At 39.3% G+C, this 14,270-nt stretch overlaps 1 protein-coding gene across 1 annotated transcript in view; it reads left to right on the forward strand.

Moving 5' to 3' along the window:
* The window catches only part of RPS6KC1 (ribosomal protein S6 kinase C1), a 92,776-nt gene extending 79,161 nt beyond the window's left edge, over positions 1–13,615 (forward strand). Inside the window, exons 13-15 of the mRNA XM_024215298.1 lie at positions 8,103–8,185; positions 9,209–9,304; positions 12,397–13,615. Of these exons, the coding sequence (XP_024071066.1) occupies positions 8,103–8,185; positions 9,209–9,304; positions 12,397–12,507 (290 nt within the window). The 3' untranslated portion in view covers positions 12,508–13,615. The remainder of the gene's footprint in view (positions 1–8,102; positions 8,186–9,208; positions 9,305–12,396) is intronic.
* Positions 13,616–14,270: the final 655 nt, after the last annotated feature.

The following is a 14,270-nucleotide window of genomic DNA, read 5'->3' on the forward strand; positions in this document are numbered from 1 at the left end:
AAGATAGATAAATTTTTGAAATGCAAATGATCACCTTCTGTTATTTAAGTACAGTTTTTGCCCACTTTGTGATCTTAGATTTGAAGAGTCATTACCATTTAAATAATGCCGTAATCATATTACACTCATGGTAGGACATAGATAACCACAAGTTTATAAAACTAAAACTGGAACTTTTTAAAGACCCTAGCCATTGTTTGTTTATATCTGTGAAAAAGCCAAAACATGAAAGGCTGCAGCTGCAGCCATTTCAAGAGCATCTGGAGCCAGACCTGATCAAGATTAGGTTTTGTTGATAAAGCAAAAATAAGTCGTTTTGGTATATTTTGTATCTCTGAATTCTAAAGCAAAGTGCAGCAGAAAAAATCTACTGCTTTAACACATGTGAATGTGCGTCTTGTACCTCACCCCCTCATACTGCAGGGTGAATTGATTTATTTTAAATCAAGGCGATTTTAAATCATGATTTAAATCACCAAGTGGAAAGCCTCGATTTAAATCATCTATTTTAATCAACTTTTCCATTTGAACTTCATTTATTTTCTAAAGAAAGGTGCATTCTTACTGGTCGATATAACCATTAAAACAAGTCCATTTACAACTAAGTAGAGCCTTTACACTAGATTTGGTACACCTTTTTGCTACCTAGTGATGTCATACATGATGGTGTTTCCTGGAGTCAGAGGCCAGGCCCCAATACCTGTGATGACTTTGACAGTCTCTTGCACCAGTAGCACAGTCCCTGGGACCCCCCCACAGGATCACGCCCTTAATACAGTACATGACCTATTGTACCATATTTATAAAGCTTGACCTCAAAAGTTAAGATTTTTTCCCCCCTTCTTTGGTTCTTTCTTTATAAACTGTAATTCAAAGTTTTTGATAGTCTCCTGGATTCAGCATATTTATCTTTTTATTTTAATGTTTTCAGAGATTTAGGCCTTACCATATTTTATAATGATTTCAGATTATTTTTGAAACAGGTTCATTTTTAAAAAGAAAAGCTTATTATTATAACGTAAAGAACAAAATAAATATCTGATTTAAATAAAAAATAAATATTTTTTTTTTATTCACCCTGCCATACTGTACATGTCAAACATCCAAATCCCCTTGCTAGTTAGAAGGGAAAAGTCCTATCTAATCCAGAGGGCTAGATTGTAGACTGAAATGTGATGGGCTTTTCTAAACAAATAAGAAAATCCAATACCACTTTTTAGCAACAGGATTGCAGTATGTAAACTTACCATTCACCTTAGATATCAACCCACCATACAAGCATGGCATTTTTTTCATTGGTATATCACAGCTGTGAAATCTAGCCCTCTGATAACGCAATGGTAATGAGAGAACAGATGAGTTATGAAGTCCCATTTCTCCCACCTGCTCTTTTTTTTTTTCTAACAGTGAATCTTGAACAAGCTGAGCGTGTAGAAAGACAGACACATAGTTGAGATTTTCAAGCCAGCAAGGAGATCTAACTACATAATTCCCATTAATTTCTCTTGTGGGATATGTGAAGGAAATAGACAGTCCTAGTCACATACCCTCATGTTTTGATGATTTCACAAGCCACTTGATGTGATCTAGACCTCATGTGCATGCTATATTCTCTGAATATGGATGCACACAAGTATATCAATATATTTGGTTTGATCTAAACCAGTATTTACTGTATACTATACAAAGCCTACCAAAATCAAAGATTTATAGATAAAAATTTTAGTCCAATAAAGCCCAAATTGCTTCACACCACAAGTTGATCTCCATGCTCCCAGATGTGAAATGACAGGTTCACTTCTGCTGTTAGACAGTTTCCTATAAGGAAGAAACATGCAGCTGATTGTTGGAAGCACACAATATTAAAAAAAGTCAAAAATATCAACAACATTGGTCTTTATGGCATGATGTTTATTTGCTGGACAAATATATCCCGCCCCACTTTACCAGTTACCTGAAGCCTTGTGTATATAACTTTCAGTGTGAGGTTGCTGATATTCATTAAATACTACTGTTCTGAATTGTAGCAATTTCATTTGGAGTAGATTGTTTCAGAAAGGAGATTTAAATATCATTGACCCCTAGAAATCAAAGGGAGGGTTGGTCTAATGGTTATTGTGAGACACTAAACTCCATGGATTCTATTTCTGGCTTTGCAATGACTTGCTGCGTGAACTTTTATATACTGGTGTGATCCTAAATGTAAAGGAGAAAGTAGAAATGGAGGATAAAGACATTTTGAGCAGTGAAGGCTAACTTGAATGTAAGAAACATTGAATTTAGGAAACAAGATTGGTGAAGAATTACTTTAAAATAATTTAGATCAACTGAATACAGAGGTAGGTTCTGGAACTTGAGAGAAAATATTGATTTATTGTGAAGTGGGAAATAAAATACTGTTCTTAAAGACACCAAAGTTCCAGAAAGAAAACAGTTCAACTCCAAAATCACAAAATCCCATGCACACAGGGGAGAGGAATTGTTGAAAGGAATGGGTTTGCAGAGATTATTAAACATTTTCCAGAAATAACTTGCGTAGCTTGTTCTTAAGGCATATTTTAAAGTAGCTCTTTTCAGACAATGTATGTTCTTGCACTGCACTCTTTCAGGACACAAGACATTTAGAATGCTGTTTGACTTGTAAAAATCAGTCATTTCCTTTACAATTCTTTTAATTTGCCTGGAACAAAATCCAGTTAATAGTTCCAGGAGAAATGTAATTCCCAAAGGAGACATTTGTATTAGGTTGGGCATAATACTTGAAATTAATAAAGAAGATTGCTTTGTAATGTAAGTGGAAGTAGCTGAAGGGTTAAAGATCATGTTGGGTGTGAGGTTTACCTTCTTTTTGATAATACAGTGGTAAAAAGTCTTGGTCTCCTATGTCACCTGACTTTTAGAGGAAGTTTTAATTCCATTTGAGGTTGCTAACAGGAAGAAAAAACATAATCCTCTCTATTACAATTAACCTTTTTCCTTAAGTGAATGAGGAAATTCCTTCTAAAGAGGAACACCGATACCTATACACTTTTAAATATCTAAATATGTAGGTTCCTATTTTTATACCAAATTAATCTTGTTAGATGTTCATTTGACTTGCTTCACTATTTTAATGTTTAAAGACCATGATATACCTTTGATATGTAACTATCAATGGTCTGTGTTTTATAAATTGCAAAGACTTTAGCAGAGCGTTATGACCAAATCACTTATGTGATGTGGTATTTAGTTACTGTATCTTACGAGATCTTGGCTGACCGAATCTGTGTGGAGTAAATTGGCTTTGGTTCCTTTTATCTGGTTCTTTGCAAATGCTTCTTTACATTTATAATACTAAACTAAAATGCAAAGCTTTTAAATTAGGAAAAATAAGGCAAATAGATTTTCTGGGCTATCCATGGCAGCAGGGAATGGTAAACACCATGTCTATCATTTTCAGGGGGTTGTGCTTGTCGCTCCCCCTTTCCCCCCAATCAGTCCTCCTTAATGGTTTTGGCTGAGTACCACAGTGTCACCTGATGGTAATTCAGACTGGAGTTTTGGGTTCTGGCCAATAGAAAAACTATGCTAGATGTTACAAATGGAATCTTTTTTTTTTTTTGCTTTGGAGAAACCTCTCAGTACAAAACTCTAGAGCTTCTAAATATTAGGTTAAGCAATACCTCTGCTTACTTTCAGAAATCAACTTATTTTCATGTGTACTAACTTCAGGACTTATGCCTGAACTAATTCAAATGTCTGTTTTGGGAATTAGTTTCTCCTGGAAAACTTGACTGAATTTTGTTCCAGGTGAACTGAAAGACAAGGCCTAAATTGCATAGTGACTGCAAGTCCACTAGACTGCTTCTGAACCCGGTATCTTTCATTCCAAAATCTAGCACTGCACTACTCAACCGATCTTATGGTCAGCCCCAGATCAGGTGCATTTGGGAGAAAAAATGTCCTGTGCCTTTTTATATAACACTTTTTGAGATCTTTTAGCATGAAGAGTGGTATTTCAATGTAAGGTATTGTACCATTATTGTATGCAGTTTATAAAGGACAACAGGCAAAGTGCATCGTGGTTACAATATTAATAACTGTGTAACAGATTTGGTTCCAAAATAAATTAGTTTGGGCTCCCCTTTCTACTTGGCTTGCTGTTTGCAAAATAAATTGAAAATAAATAAACAACTCTATCAGTTGCATATCAAGAAGGAAGGTACCACTATGTATAATATAAATGTTCAGATAAATATTGGGGGGAGGTAGGAAGGAAAGAAGGCCTTTCACTCAAGACCAGCCGCTATATCAGAAGAATAGCACTGAGCCTCCTCACAGAAGCTGTGTATCTGCACCATCTGTCTGAGTGAAAGTGGTTAGCATTTCGCAAAGCTTGTCTTCAGTTAGCAATAGGTGTTGCAGGTAAAGTATTTCTGTGCAGGAATTTAACACTGTTGTGCTGCATTACCTGATTTTGACTGTCCCGTGGATATGATTTCTGGGGAAAAGAAAGCAGCTTTTTCCCTTTTAGTCAAGTTACATTAAGGTTGGATGAACTACTGATTTGTTCACCCTATCATCTTTTCCAGTTGAAAGGATCTTGTGATCTTGTATACTGTTAATCCTAGGAAACACTAGCACCTGTGTCCATGTCCGAATGTGAATAGGGTCCTCAATTTAAAGGTTGATAAAGGACAGGCACAAATATGCCCAAATTATTCACTTAGGCTTATGGGTACTACCATTTATTTTCTAAATTACTTTGCTGATGGATAGAGATGAAAATATTTTCTGAATGAGGGCAGATATTGTGGTTCACATTTATTGCGATATTAAAGCTTTGAAAAGCATATGCACTGTGTGGTATTATATTAACTGGCTTCTGTGTAAGTGCTTCATAACCTATTTCTAAATTTTCCCATGAAGTGTAGTCGAGATAAAAATGCAGTAATATTGATATGACATTCTGAACTTATTATTATCAATGTATTGCATCAAAAGTAATGTGACCTGCTCAAGTAACGGAATGTAAACAGCATATGTTTATATGTAGCATTTTCAATGACTTTTTAAGGAAAACATCTTACTTTGATTTTGAAAGTGAAAACCATAGGGGGTAGGAAGGCAAAGCCGCACCTAAGGAGGATATGGGTGGTGGTGGAATGGGAGGAAAGTAAAGCTAATTTCAATTTTGATTAGTACATATGGATGCTTTACCTAGGTAGCTTTTATACTTAACATTTTGGTTTTGGTGACTAATCATTTAGACCCTATAAACCACGTGAACAATCTTGCCAGAACCCTCAGGGCAAGTTGAACCTTGTATTTTGTGGCTGTTTCTATTTATCCTAATTGTATCTTTTTAATGGTGTTTGGGGATGAAAGTGACAGGAGGATTTGGTGTCTGAATGTTGTGGTTCACATAGGTAAGAGACAGGAAATGATACAACTCTCCATTTATAATTTGGCAGTTTTCTAATGGTTAAGACTTCAGGCCCTGGAGTCAGAAGAACTGGGTTCTTGTCCCCACTTTGCCATTTAATCAATCTCTGTTTCAGCTTGACCTTCTGCAAAATGAGTGAATTAATATGTAACAACCTCTTGTAAATAGCTTTGAGATTCTCTGGTAGAAGGCACTATGGGCTTGATTCTGCAAATAACCCATCAGTGTCTGTTACTACCAAGGATTCTATTGCTTTAACTATCCTCGTAAACTTTCTAATGTAGATGTGCGTGGTACTGGAGAGTGTAAAAAAAGAGCTGTATTAAGGGACAGTCCTGCAAGGGCTGAGCATCTTCAAGTTGCATTGCAGCTAATGGGAATGGGAGTGCTCGTCACTCCACATCTTGCAGGATTGGGCTCTCAATGTTTCTTTGTGTCAGGTGGAGAGCTGTAGTCACTGTTCTGCTCTCCCCTGCTACAGGAATCTGATGCATCTGTAGTTCCTCTTCTGCCATCTTCATTTTAATCTGCATAAAAGGATACACAATTGTTTTTTCTAAACTGGCATAATGTGTTTCATAGCAACTGCCATGTGACCGTATACTAATCAATGCTCTCTGCTTGGAATCTGGGGTGGATTTTGACACTAAAGCAATTTTAGTGCAGCTATTGCATTTTTGACAGTCAAAATTAAGATTTCCTCTTCACTGCAGTCTATTATGCCCCTGTTTTACAGCAGACAGCTTGGGTTGTGTGTTCTTTTTGTTTGTTTTTTTGTTTTTAACATGACTTTCAGTCAAGGCCAGGTGCTTTCTTTTTGCTACAACCATGGGTGTGCAACTGCGCATGATGTGAGTGTACACAGGCCACACTGCTGTGTCCTGAGCACAGAGAATAACGAAGTAGTCTGGATGGCTGCTGAGTATTAGGGATGGACGCTTTTACCATGTAAGTAGGTAGTTGATTTGAATCCAGTCCAGTTGGTAGCAACTTTCAGTTACTAAATTCTGATGGCTGTTGAATAGCCTCTGTGAAATCCTGCATGAGCACAGTGGGCTGGACTAGATGACCTCTTGAGGTTCCTTCTAGCCCTACATTTCTGTGATTCCATGAAATGAGTTTATGGTCTCAGTCCAGTTTCCAGTGGACTAGTGTCCTCCTCTTAAAGTGACATCCTCCTTGGCAACCTCAGAGATGAAGGATTGGTCATGTGATAACTGAACTATCCTTTCACCCTCTAGGACAGAATTGAGATATTGCAGTGGTACTGTCATGCCTGGACTGCAGGGTTGGCCCTAGACCAGGGTGGCCCGAGGGCCACATCTGGGTGGGAAAATTGCATGCAGGGCCATGAATGTAGGGCTGGGGCAGGGGGTGGGGTGCAGGAGGGGTGCGGGGCATATGAGGGGGCTCAGAGCAGGGTGTTGGGGTGCGGGTGGGGTGCGGGGCATACGAGGGGGCTCAGGGCAAGGGGTTGGGGTGCAGGAGGGGTGCAGGGCATACGAGGGGGCTCAGAGCAGGGGGTTGGGGTGCGGGAGGGATGCGGGGCGTATGAGGGGGCTCAGGATAGGGTGCGGGAGGGGTGCGAGGTGCAGCAGGGGGCTTAGGGCAGGGGGTTGGAATGCATCAGGGGGCTCAGGGCAGGGAGTTGGGGTGCAGGAGGGGTCCAGGGTGCGGCTGGAGCTGCTCCGGGGTGGCAGCAGCGTGCACCGGGGCCAGGGCTGCCTGCCTGCCTGCCTGCCCTGGCCCCGCACCGCTCTGCTCCGGGAAGCGGCCGGCACCACGTCCCTGCAGCCTCTAGGGGAGGGGGGGCAGAGGGCTGAATGCACTGCCCTCGCCTGTGGGTACCTCCCCAGAAGCTCCCATTGGCTGCGGTTCCCGGGGTGACAATCCCGCAGCCCATATCCAAAGCCCTGAGGGGCCGGATCCAGCCCACGGGCTGTAGTTTGCCCACCCCTGCCCTAGACCAAATGGTGCCCCAGGCAAGGAGCATCTTTGGTGCCCACCCCTCCATTTGTTAAACTTTTGAATACCTTATTTTTTATTGAATTTGTAGCTTATTTCATGATTGATGCACGATTTGCATGCATGATTTATCCCTGTCTTGTAAGATGATACATTTGCATGCTAGGATCTGTAAATCTGTATTTATTCGTGCCATATACAAGCAAATAAAGAACAATTCAGTGCCACACACACACACACACACACACACACACACACACCAAGCCCAGCACCTAAGGTGAGTGCCTGGGTCACGTGCCCCTATATCCAGCCCTGATGGACTGTACCTATTTTATGGAGAAATGGATTTCAGTCTTAAGAATGTTTAATCTGTCCCCTTTCACCAGCCCTAAATTCACTAAACAAATTTTGTTGTACAAGGAAACATTGCAATCCAGTGGAGAGGAATCCTTGCCCATGTGCCTACTGGTATTGAAAATGTCCATACTGTGCAAGTAATGAGGAAATAATAAATTGAGTATATTGTGCAGCTGCATTGAAAAATGCAGCCTGCGATAGGTGGCTGAAGGGCTCAGTAGCATGCAGGCATAATGAAAGCTCTGTAGTACTTAGTGTATGTGCAATCAGTATTAAATAGTCACCTTGTAAATCAATATTAATTTTGAAGGTGAAACTGACTTTTTAAATCTTAATCTAAATGTCTTGTGTTCAGAGGTTGGAGCTATTCTAGAAGAGACAGAAGCTTGTGATTGGTGGAGTCTAGGTGCCATTCTCTTCGAACTCCTCACTGGAAAGGTAGGCACTGGTGCAGGTATTCAGTAAAATCAACATGGAGGCACCATCCTTCCAGAAGCAATTGTGCCTGAGCATGCTTTTATTACTATCTCCCTCTCAACTGTGTTCTTCAGACCTGAGCTGCATAGGCTTGCTTGGCTTGCACAGGATCAGAAGAACTGTACAGGTTTTTCAGGGATTCAAACTTGTTCAAGCTTCAGCACAAAAACTTGGTAAAGTTGTATTTACCATATTGCAATTTTGAGGTTAATAATAATAAAAAAGCCACAATTATTCTTTATCTAATATTCCTTCTCTACTTTTTTCAATGCACATGTCCAGCATTTGTACACGAATACAAATGTTAGTTCTGAAGCTATTGGATAACAGTCCAGGGAGCAGTGTAGACCTACATATGTGGTACTAACATTAATTCAGGTTTGAGCTGGGTCTGCAGTGAAATGTTGATATTTAATCAATTTCTATATAGATTGACACCCGGTCAGTAAAATGGATTTCACCTCCTCCCCTCTTATTGCTTGTTCTCACATGGCCCAGTTTTACATCTCTCCTGCATATGTTCGAATGCATGCATATACTAGGATCAATAATTTTAAAGTATAATGTATGAGGTTAATGTGCTTAAGTGATGATATGTAGTTAGCCCATACAGAAGCAGGTGGTAGAAAAAGACATTACTACTTACTGGGAAAACTACTCAATATTCTAAAAAATGGATATCTGACCAAATCAGATTTGTTCAGGGACTTGGACAGTCGTAGCAGTTTCATTTTGAACAAAATTCAAGAATCCAATTGACCAGAAGCAGGAGAAAGATGAAGTCTGGGGGAAGAGGAAGAGGTTTAAAATATAAATTGTATAAAAATATAGTTCCAGGAGAACTTCAAGTACCTTAATATACTCTTGTGAGGTTTGCTTTTTATTAGTCTGAGGATTGATCTAAGTACAGTGTTTGCATCAGCGTGCACCTATACTATCTTTGTATTATGTTGGTTAAGAAGTGTTCCTGATTGATTGTTTCAGACTCTAGCCGAGTGTCATCCAGCAGGAATAAACACTCACACGTCTTTGAACATGCCAGATCACGTATCCAAAGAGGCCAGATCACTCATTCAGCAGGTAATTTAACAGGAAATATATTTTACATATGTAAGCATACATATATGTACAAACGTTTCTAACTGTGCTGTAGCAGTGAAATAACCTAACTATGGAAAGCTGACTGCAGGGTTGTAGGCAGCCCTCCTGTCATTGCTTATGAATTTTGCATGAATATATTGTTACATCTGGAAATTCTGACTTCTGATGCCAGACTTCTAAGTAGAGGACTAAGAGTTTAATATTGACTTCAAAGGGAGAAAAGTTAAGCCAATGCTGAGTGCTTTTGAAAATCCTCTTGTGGTATACGACCATTTTAGGAGTTTTGTCCTAAATCCATCCAAAGTGTTTCCATGAACATTTTAATTCAATCCAAAAATACCAATGCCAATATATCAAGCTACCTTCAGACACTAGATAATCCATAATTTACTGTTATGTTAACCATACCTATGACATTGCTATAGTTGAAAATGTGTTACTACCCTCCATGAAGGAAGAGAATTTCAAGGCATCCCTTAAGGATGGAAGACAAGTGTAATTTAAAGTGTGAATAATCTGGCTTTTGCAACCGAAAGATAATGTTTAATACATTGTCCATTAGAGGATTGAAGCAAAGGGGTGCTGGCTTGAAAGAAAATACACAGCCAGATTTTTTAAACATTGAAGGAAAGGACAAGACTTGCTGTTTTCTAGCTCTCCACGTTAGGTGGTCATGACTGATAACACAAGATGCTGAAATAAGCTTATGCATGAACAGCATAGAATTGCAATGAATGTACTTCTCCTTTCTCTCCTCGTTACATGTTCATTAATTTCAAACATAACATAGGAGTCATAGGTATGACTGACTCCATTTGAACAGGGTAAATGATATATGGTGATTTTGTGGTTTGGACTTTGGATGAAGAGCATCTGGCTTAGAGGCTACACAAATGATTACATCACTCAGGAACTCAGTCTTGGTTTGAACACAGTTGAAACCCAAGGAAAGAGACTTAAAGCTTGACCGTCTAAAGGAACCAATGGCAGACTGACTTCTGTATCTTTCTCCCAAGCCAATGATTTACCATCTGTCAGTCATATTGTAATACGGCACCAATTCCAGTGCCAGCCTAGCACACACAGGTGTCATGTTACTAAAGAGTGTGAGAAATAAACAAACAATGCACAGTGAAGGAAATATCTCACGTATGCTTGTAGAGCTGGAGACTTATTAGGTGCTGTAGTCCGCTTCTCTGACAGATTGGTCTGTGTTGTAAATTTACTTGTGTTTTTGTCTGGTCCACTTGTAAATATACCAAGCAGAGGTGCGTCTACCATTTACAGTTTGAAGTGACACATGGATATATAGTATAGTCTTCACTTTCAGGCAACTTCAAACTGATAACAAGATCATATCTGTTGGGGTCGTAGCTCAGGTTAAGTCCTCATGTGCAGTCTGGTGACTTATAGGATGGAGGTTCAGCTCCATAGGCTAGTAAATCAAACCTCTGTTGTGTGACTATCCAAGGAAACTACCATTCATTGTTGAGGAAGCCTTGTCAGGAAAAGGAAGGGTCTCTTGGCATGGTTAGCAATTTGTCATTGTGGCTTTCCTCTTCCACCCCCAAACAGGTTACGCAGGTCAGGACATCACAAAATAGCTTGCAGGGATCAGTGTGCAGCTACATGGAAAACCATACCAAGTTTTGTCTCATGGCATACAGCTTCCAGTGCTGATGACTTCATTGCCTTCTTCATCTAGCCAACACCATGCCCTTCACTTAGGAGAAAACAGATTTTTTTTTCTATTTTTTGTTTTTGTTTTGTTAAACGAATAAGCTAAGGTTCTTAGTTTATATTTAATTGGTATTTTGTCCTCAAGATTTTTCTTTAGATACTTCCAGGTTTCACTGGCCAATAACATTTGCACACATTTTTTTAAGGAAAAAAGATATCTAGTATAACTTATGATGCATTTATTTTCCAAGAGTAAAGTTTTTGTTCTGTAATACAGAACTTCAGAACATAAAATTCATTGTGTTTACTTTCCCACCTGCTGTCACTTGTTACGTTTCATGGGAAGGCAGCGTGACAGTGACTGCATCTGCTTGTCTGCTGGCTTGTGTAAATTCTCACAGTAATGCAGTTGCTCCCCGAGTTATGTTTCGGGAATGAAGTTAGATTATTTTAAATGGCAGAACCAATTTAAAATGTACAAATTAATATGCTTATGGGTTTATGCTCATTTTGATTCTCAGGTGTAGGCATTTGAATGCATTGAGATTAGAATTCACAGTACCCCTTCATGACAAGTATGAGAAGAAACTGTCATTAATTTATATTGTGAAACATTCTGAAGAAAGGCAAAAACTAAATGTATGCCCTTGAACTGTGTATTTGTAATATAAAAACAATCTCCAAGTCTACAAACTATTTTCACGGCTCTTTATCAGACTATTTGAAGTACTGCCTTAAGATTCCCTTTAAAGTTACCATTCTGAATTAAACTCAGTAGGGATAAATATTATGCTTTCCTTTCCACATGAATACAGCCTGTTTTCAATATGCTGTCTTGTTTGGAGATTGTAACTCAAGCAAATAAACTGTTTAGTTTTAGCAGTTTTCCATTAAACTATTGCACCAGTTTTCTCCAACATCTCGATTTTAAATTTGGATTTAATTAGATCACTTTAGACTCCCTTATTCGTTACAATCATTTTGTGGAAATACTCTTCAGGAGATAAAAACTGTTTGTAACCGTACCGTGTTCTAGGGCAGTAGAGATAGAATCATGGAACTTAAAGAAACCTGTATGTTGCCATCATCTGTGGCATTACGTTACTGCCGAGGTGACTGTAGGCCAAATACAACCTACAATGCAGTCCAGGGCTGCCATTCTCTTAGCCACTGGGGGCTAGGAGTCCCAGTATGTAATGTTCCAGAGCATTGCATGCTGGGATCTTTAGTCTCAGCAGGCTGTATCTCCATGTCCAGTAAGGGGGTCTTCATTGTGCTGAACTTTATATATGTTCGGTGTTATAGTCCGTACCTTACTCTTAGATCTTGCTGTGACTCTTTAAGAAGCAGTACTCACTTTTACTAACTGAATTGTATGATGTGTTTTTAAGCTTTTGCAGTTTAACCCTGTGGAGCGTCTTGGTGCTGGAGTTGCAGGTGTTGAAGACATCAAATCTCATCCGTTTTTTGCCCCTGTAGATTGGGCAGATCTTTTGAGATGAAAGAAACTATGGCTCTATGAATATGCTCAGGTCTTCTGATGGATGAATTTCTCTGGCACAGAAACACCCCTGACTTGTCATCGTATAAGGCGTATTGAATCACTTGGACAATATGAATAAAGGAGACGGGAGTAATCATGCAAAACAGAAATATTTTTAACACAAATCACTGACTGGACAGGGTGCTAGTTTATTTTTATTGGAAGTGGCTGCTATATGTAAACCTTCTCACCAAAGGTGTGCTCTGTGTTGAAACTGTTGGGTAAGCATGTCTAGCCACTGCCAGCTTGTGAATTAAGTAGAAACAGGACCACACTCCAGGTGCTTCATCAGATGACAGAAGTGCATAACTCTCTAGTCCACAACAGCAGAAAGTAGGGCCTTTTATAGTGTCAACAGACTATTTCCCTGTGCTAGATGCGACTGTGGGGGAAAGGATCAAATAATTTATTAATGGTATATGCAGAACAAAATACTAAAAGTGCTTTATGCAAAACTTGACCTATAAAACAAAAATATGTATCCATGGGAAAAAAATAAGAAAGCTGTTGCATCATACTGTGGAATGTGTCTTGAAAGTGGCTGCGTATCATTTCAAATAGTGGAAAGAGCATATGAAAAAAACAGTGCTGTCCGCGTTGTGCTTTCTCGGTTAGCAATGTCTGTGCAGAACTCTCTCTCCATAACGTTGGATGAGTTTCGTGTTTAAGTCACTACAAAAAGGGGAGTCGTTTTTCCTCAGCCAGGTAAATATTGCTTTACTAACTTAATAAGGACCAAGAAAACATGATGCTAAATAAATGTCTGGATATAAAAATGAGACTCTTCTCTCTTAATTGCAGTTACCACGGTTTCACTTAATGAACTCTTCCTTGTTGTGTTCTCCTCTTAACCTCTCCCTCTTCAAGACCCCATTGCCCACATTCTTCTTCCCTATTAATCCTCTGGAGTCTTATCTCTTAATGATCCTAACAATCTGAGTGGCTTGGTCCACTCTCATGATCTGTTTCCAGGTGTTAGGTGCAGAAGAAACAAGGGACTTGTTGGTCCCAATTGAGTGAGCAGCAACTAAGCAAACTCTGGGTGGGAATTGGGATTGAGACAATTGGCTGAGCTGTTTGGTGAGTAGTGGGATCTGAGGGAGGGAATGGGGAGAAGGGGGCTAAGAAATGAAGAGTATTTATTGCCTTAGTTTTGCTTTTTCTTATTGCAGCTCCCTAAGTATGCCAATCCATGTTCCTGACATGTACATAAATACAGCATAGACAGATACTTTTACAGATAATGTATTTGTTTTTAAATGTCCCTTTACCCTAGTTTTATCTGGAGAACAAAGGGCAAATCCCTTTGCGAAAGAGAGGCTTCAGCAATCATTACTGTATTTAAAAAAAAATTTTTTTTGCTCCTATTTGTATTTTAGCAACATATTTTATGGGCACTCCCAAAAGTGCATCTGCACAGTCTCCATCTGTTAGACACGAGGTCTGTGTATTAAAATAAAGTGGAAAAGGAAAATACTTCACTTAAACAAAGGAAATCTGGAAACTTTTTTTCCTTTTCAAATTATTCCACTCCCCTCTTTTTTTTTTTTTTTTTTCTTCTTGTGATCAGAACTCCAGCAGAGGGGCTGCAACAACAGGGCAGGTTGTAACCAGGTCACCAGTATCATTGCCTATGGAGTGCTGTCCAGGATGACATCACTCTCAGAAATTGCATTTCAACCTACCACCCTCTGGCTTCATAACAGGAACTCCCTCAGGTGA

The sequence above is a fragment of the Terrapene carolina genome, unplaced genomic scaffold (assembly GCF_002925995.2).
Source record: "Terrapene carolina triunguis isolate 2854851 unplaced genomic scaffold, T_m_triunguis-2.0 Scaffold262, whole genome shotgun sequence".
NCBI lineage: Eukaryota > Metazoa > Chordata > Testudines > Emydidae > Terrapene > Terrapene triunguis.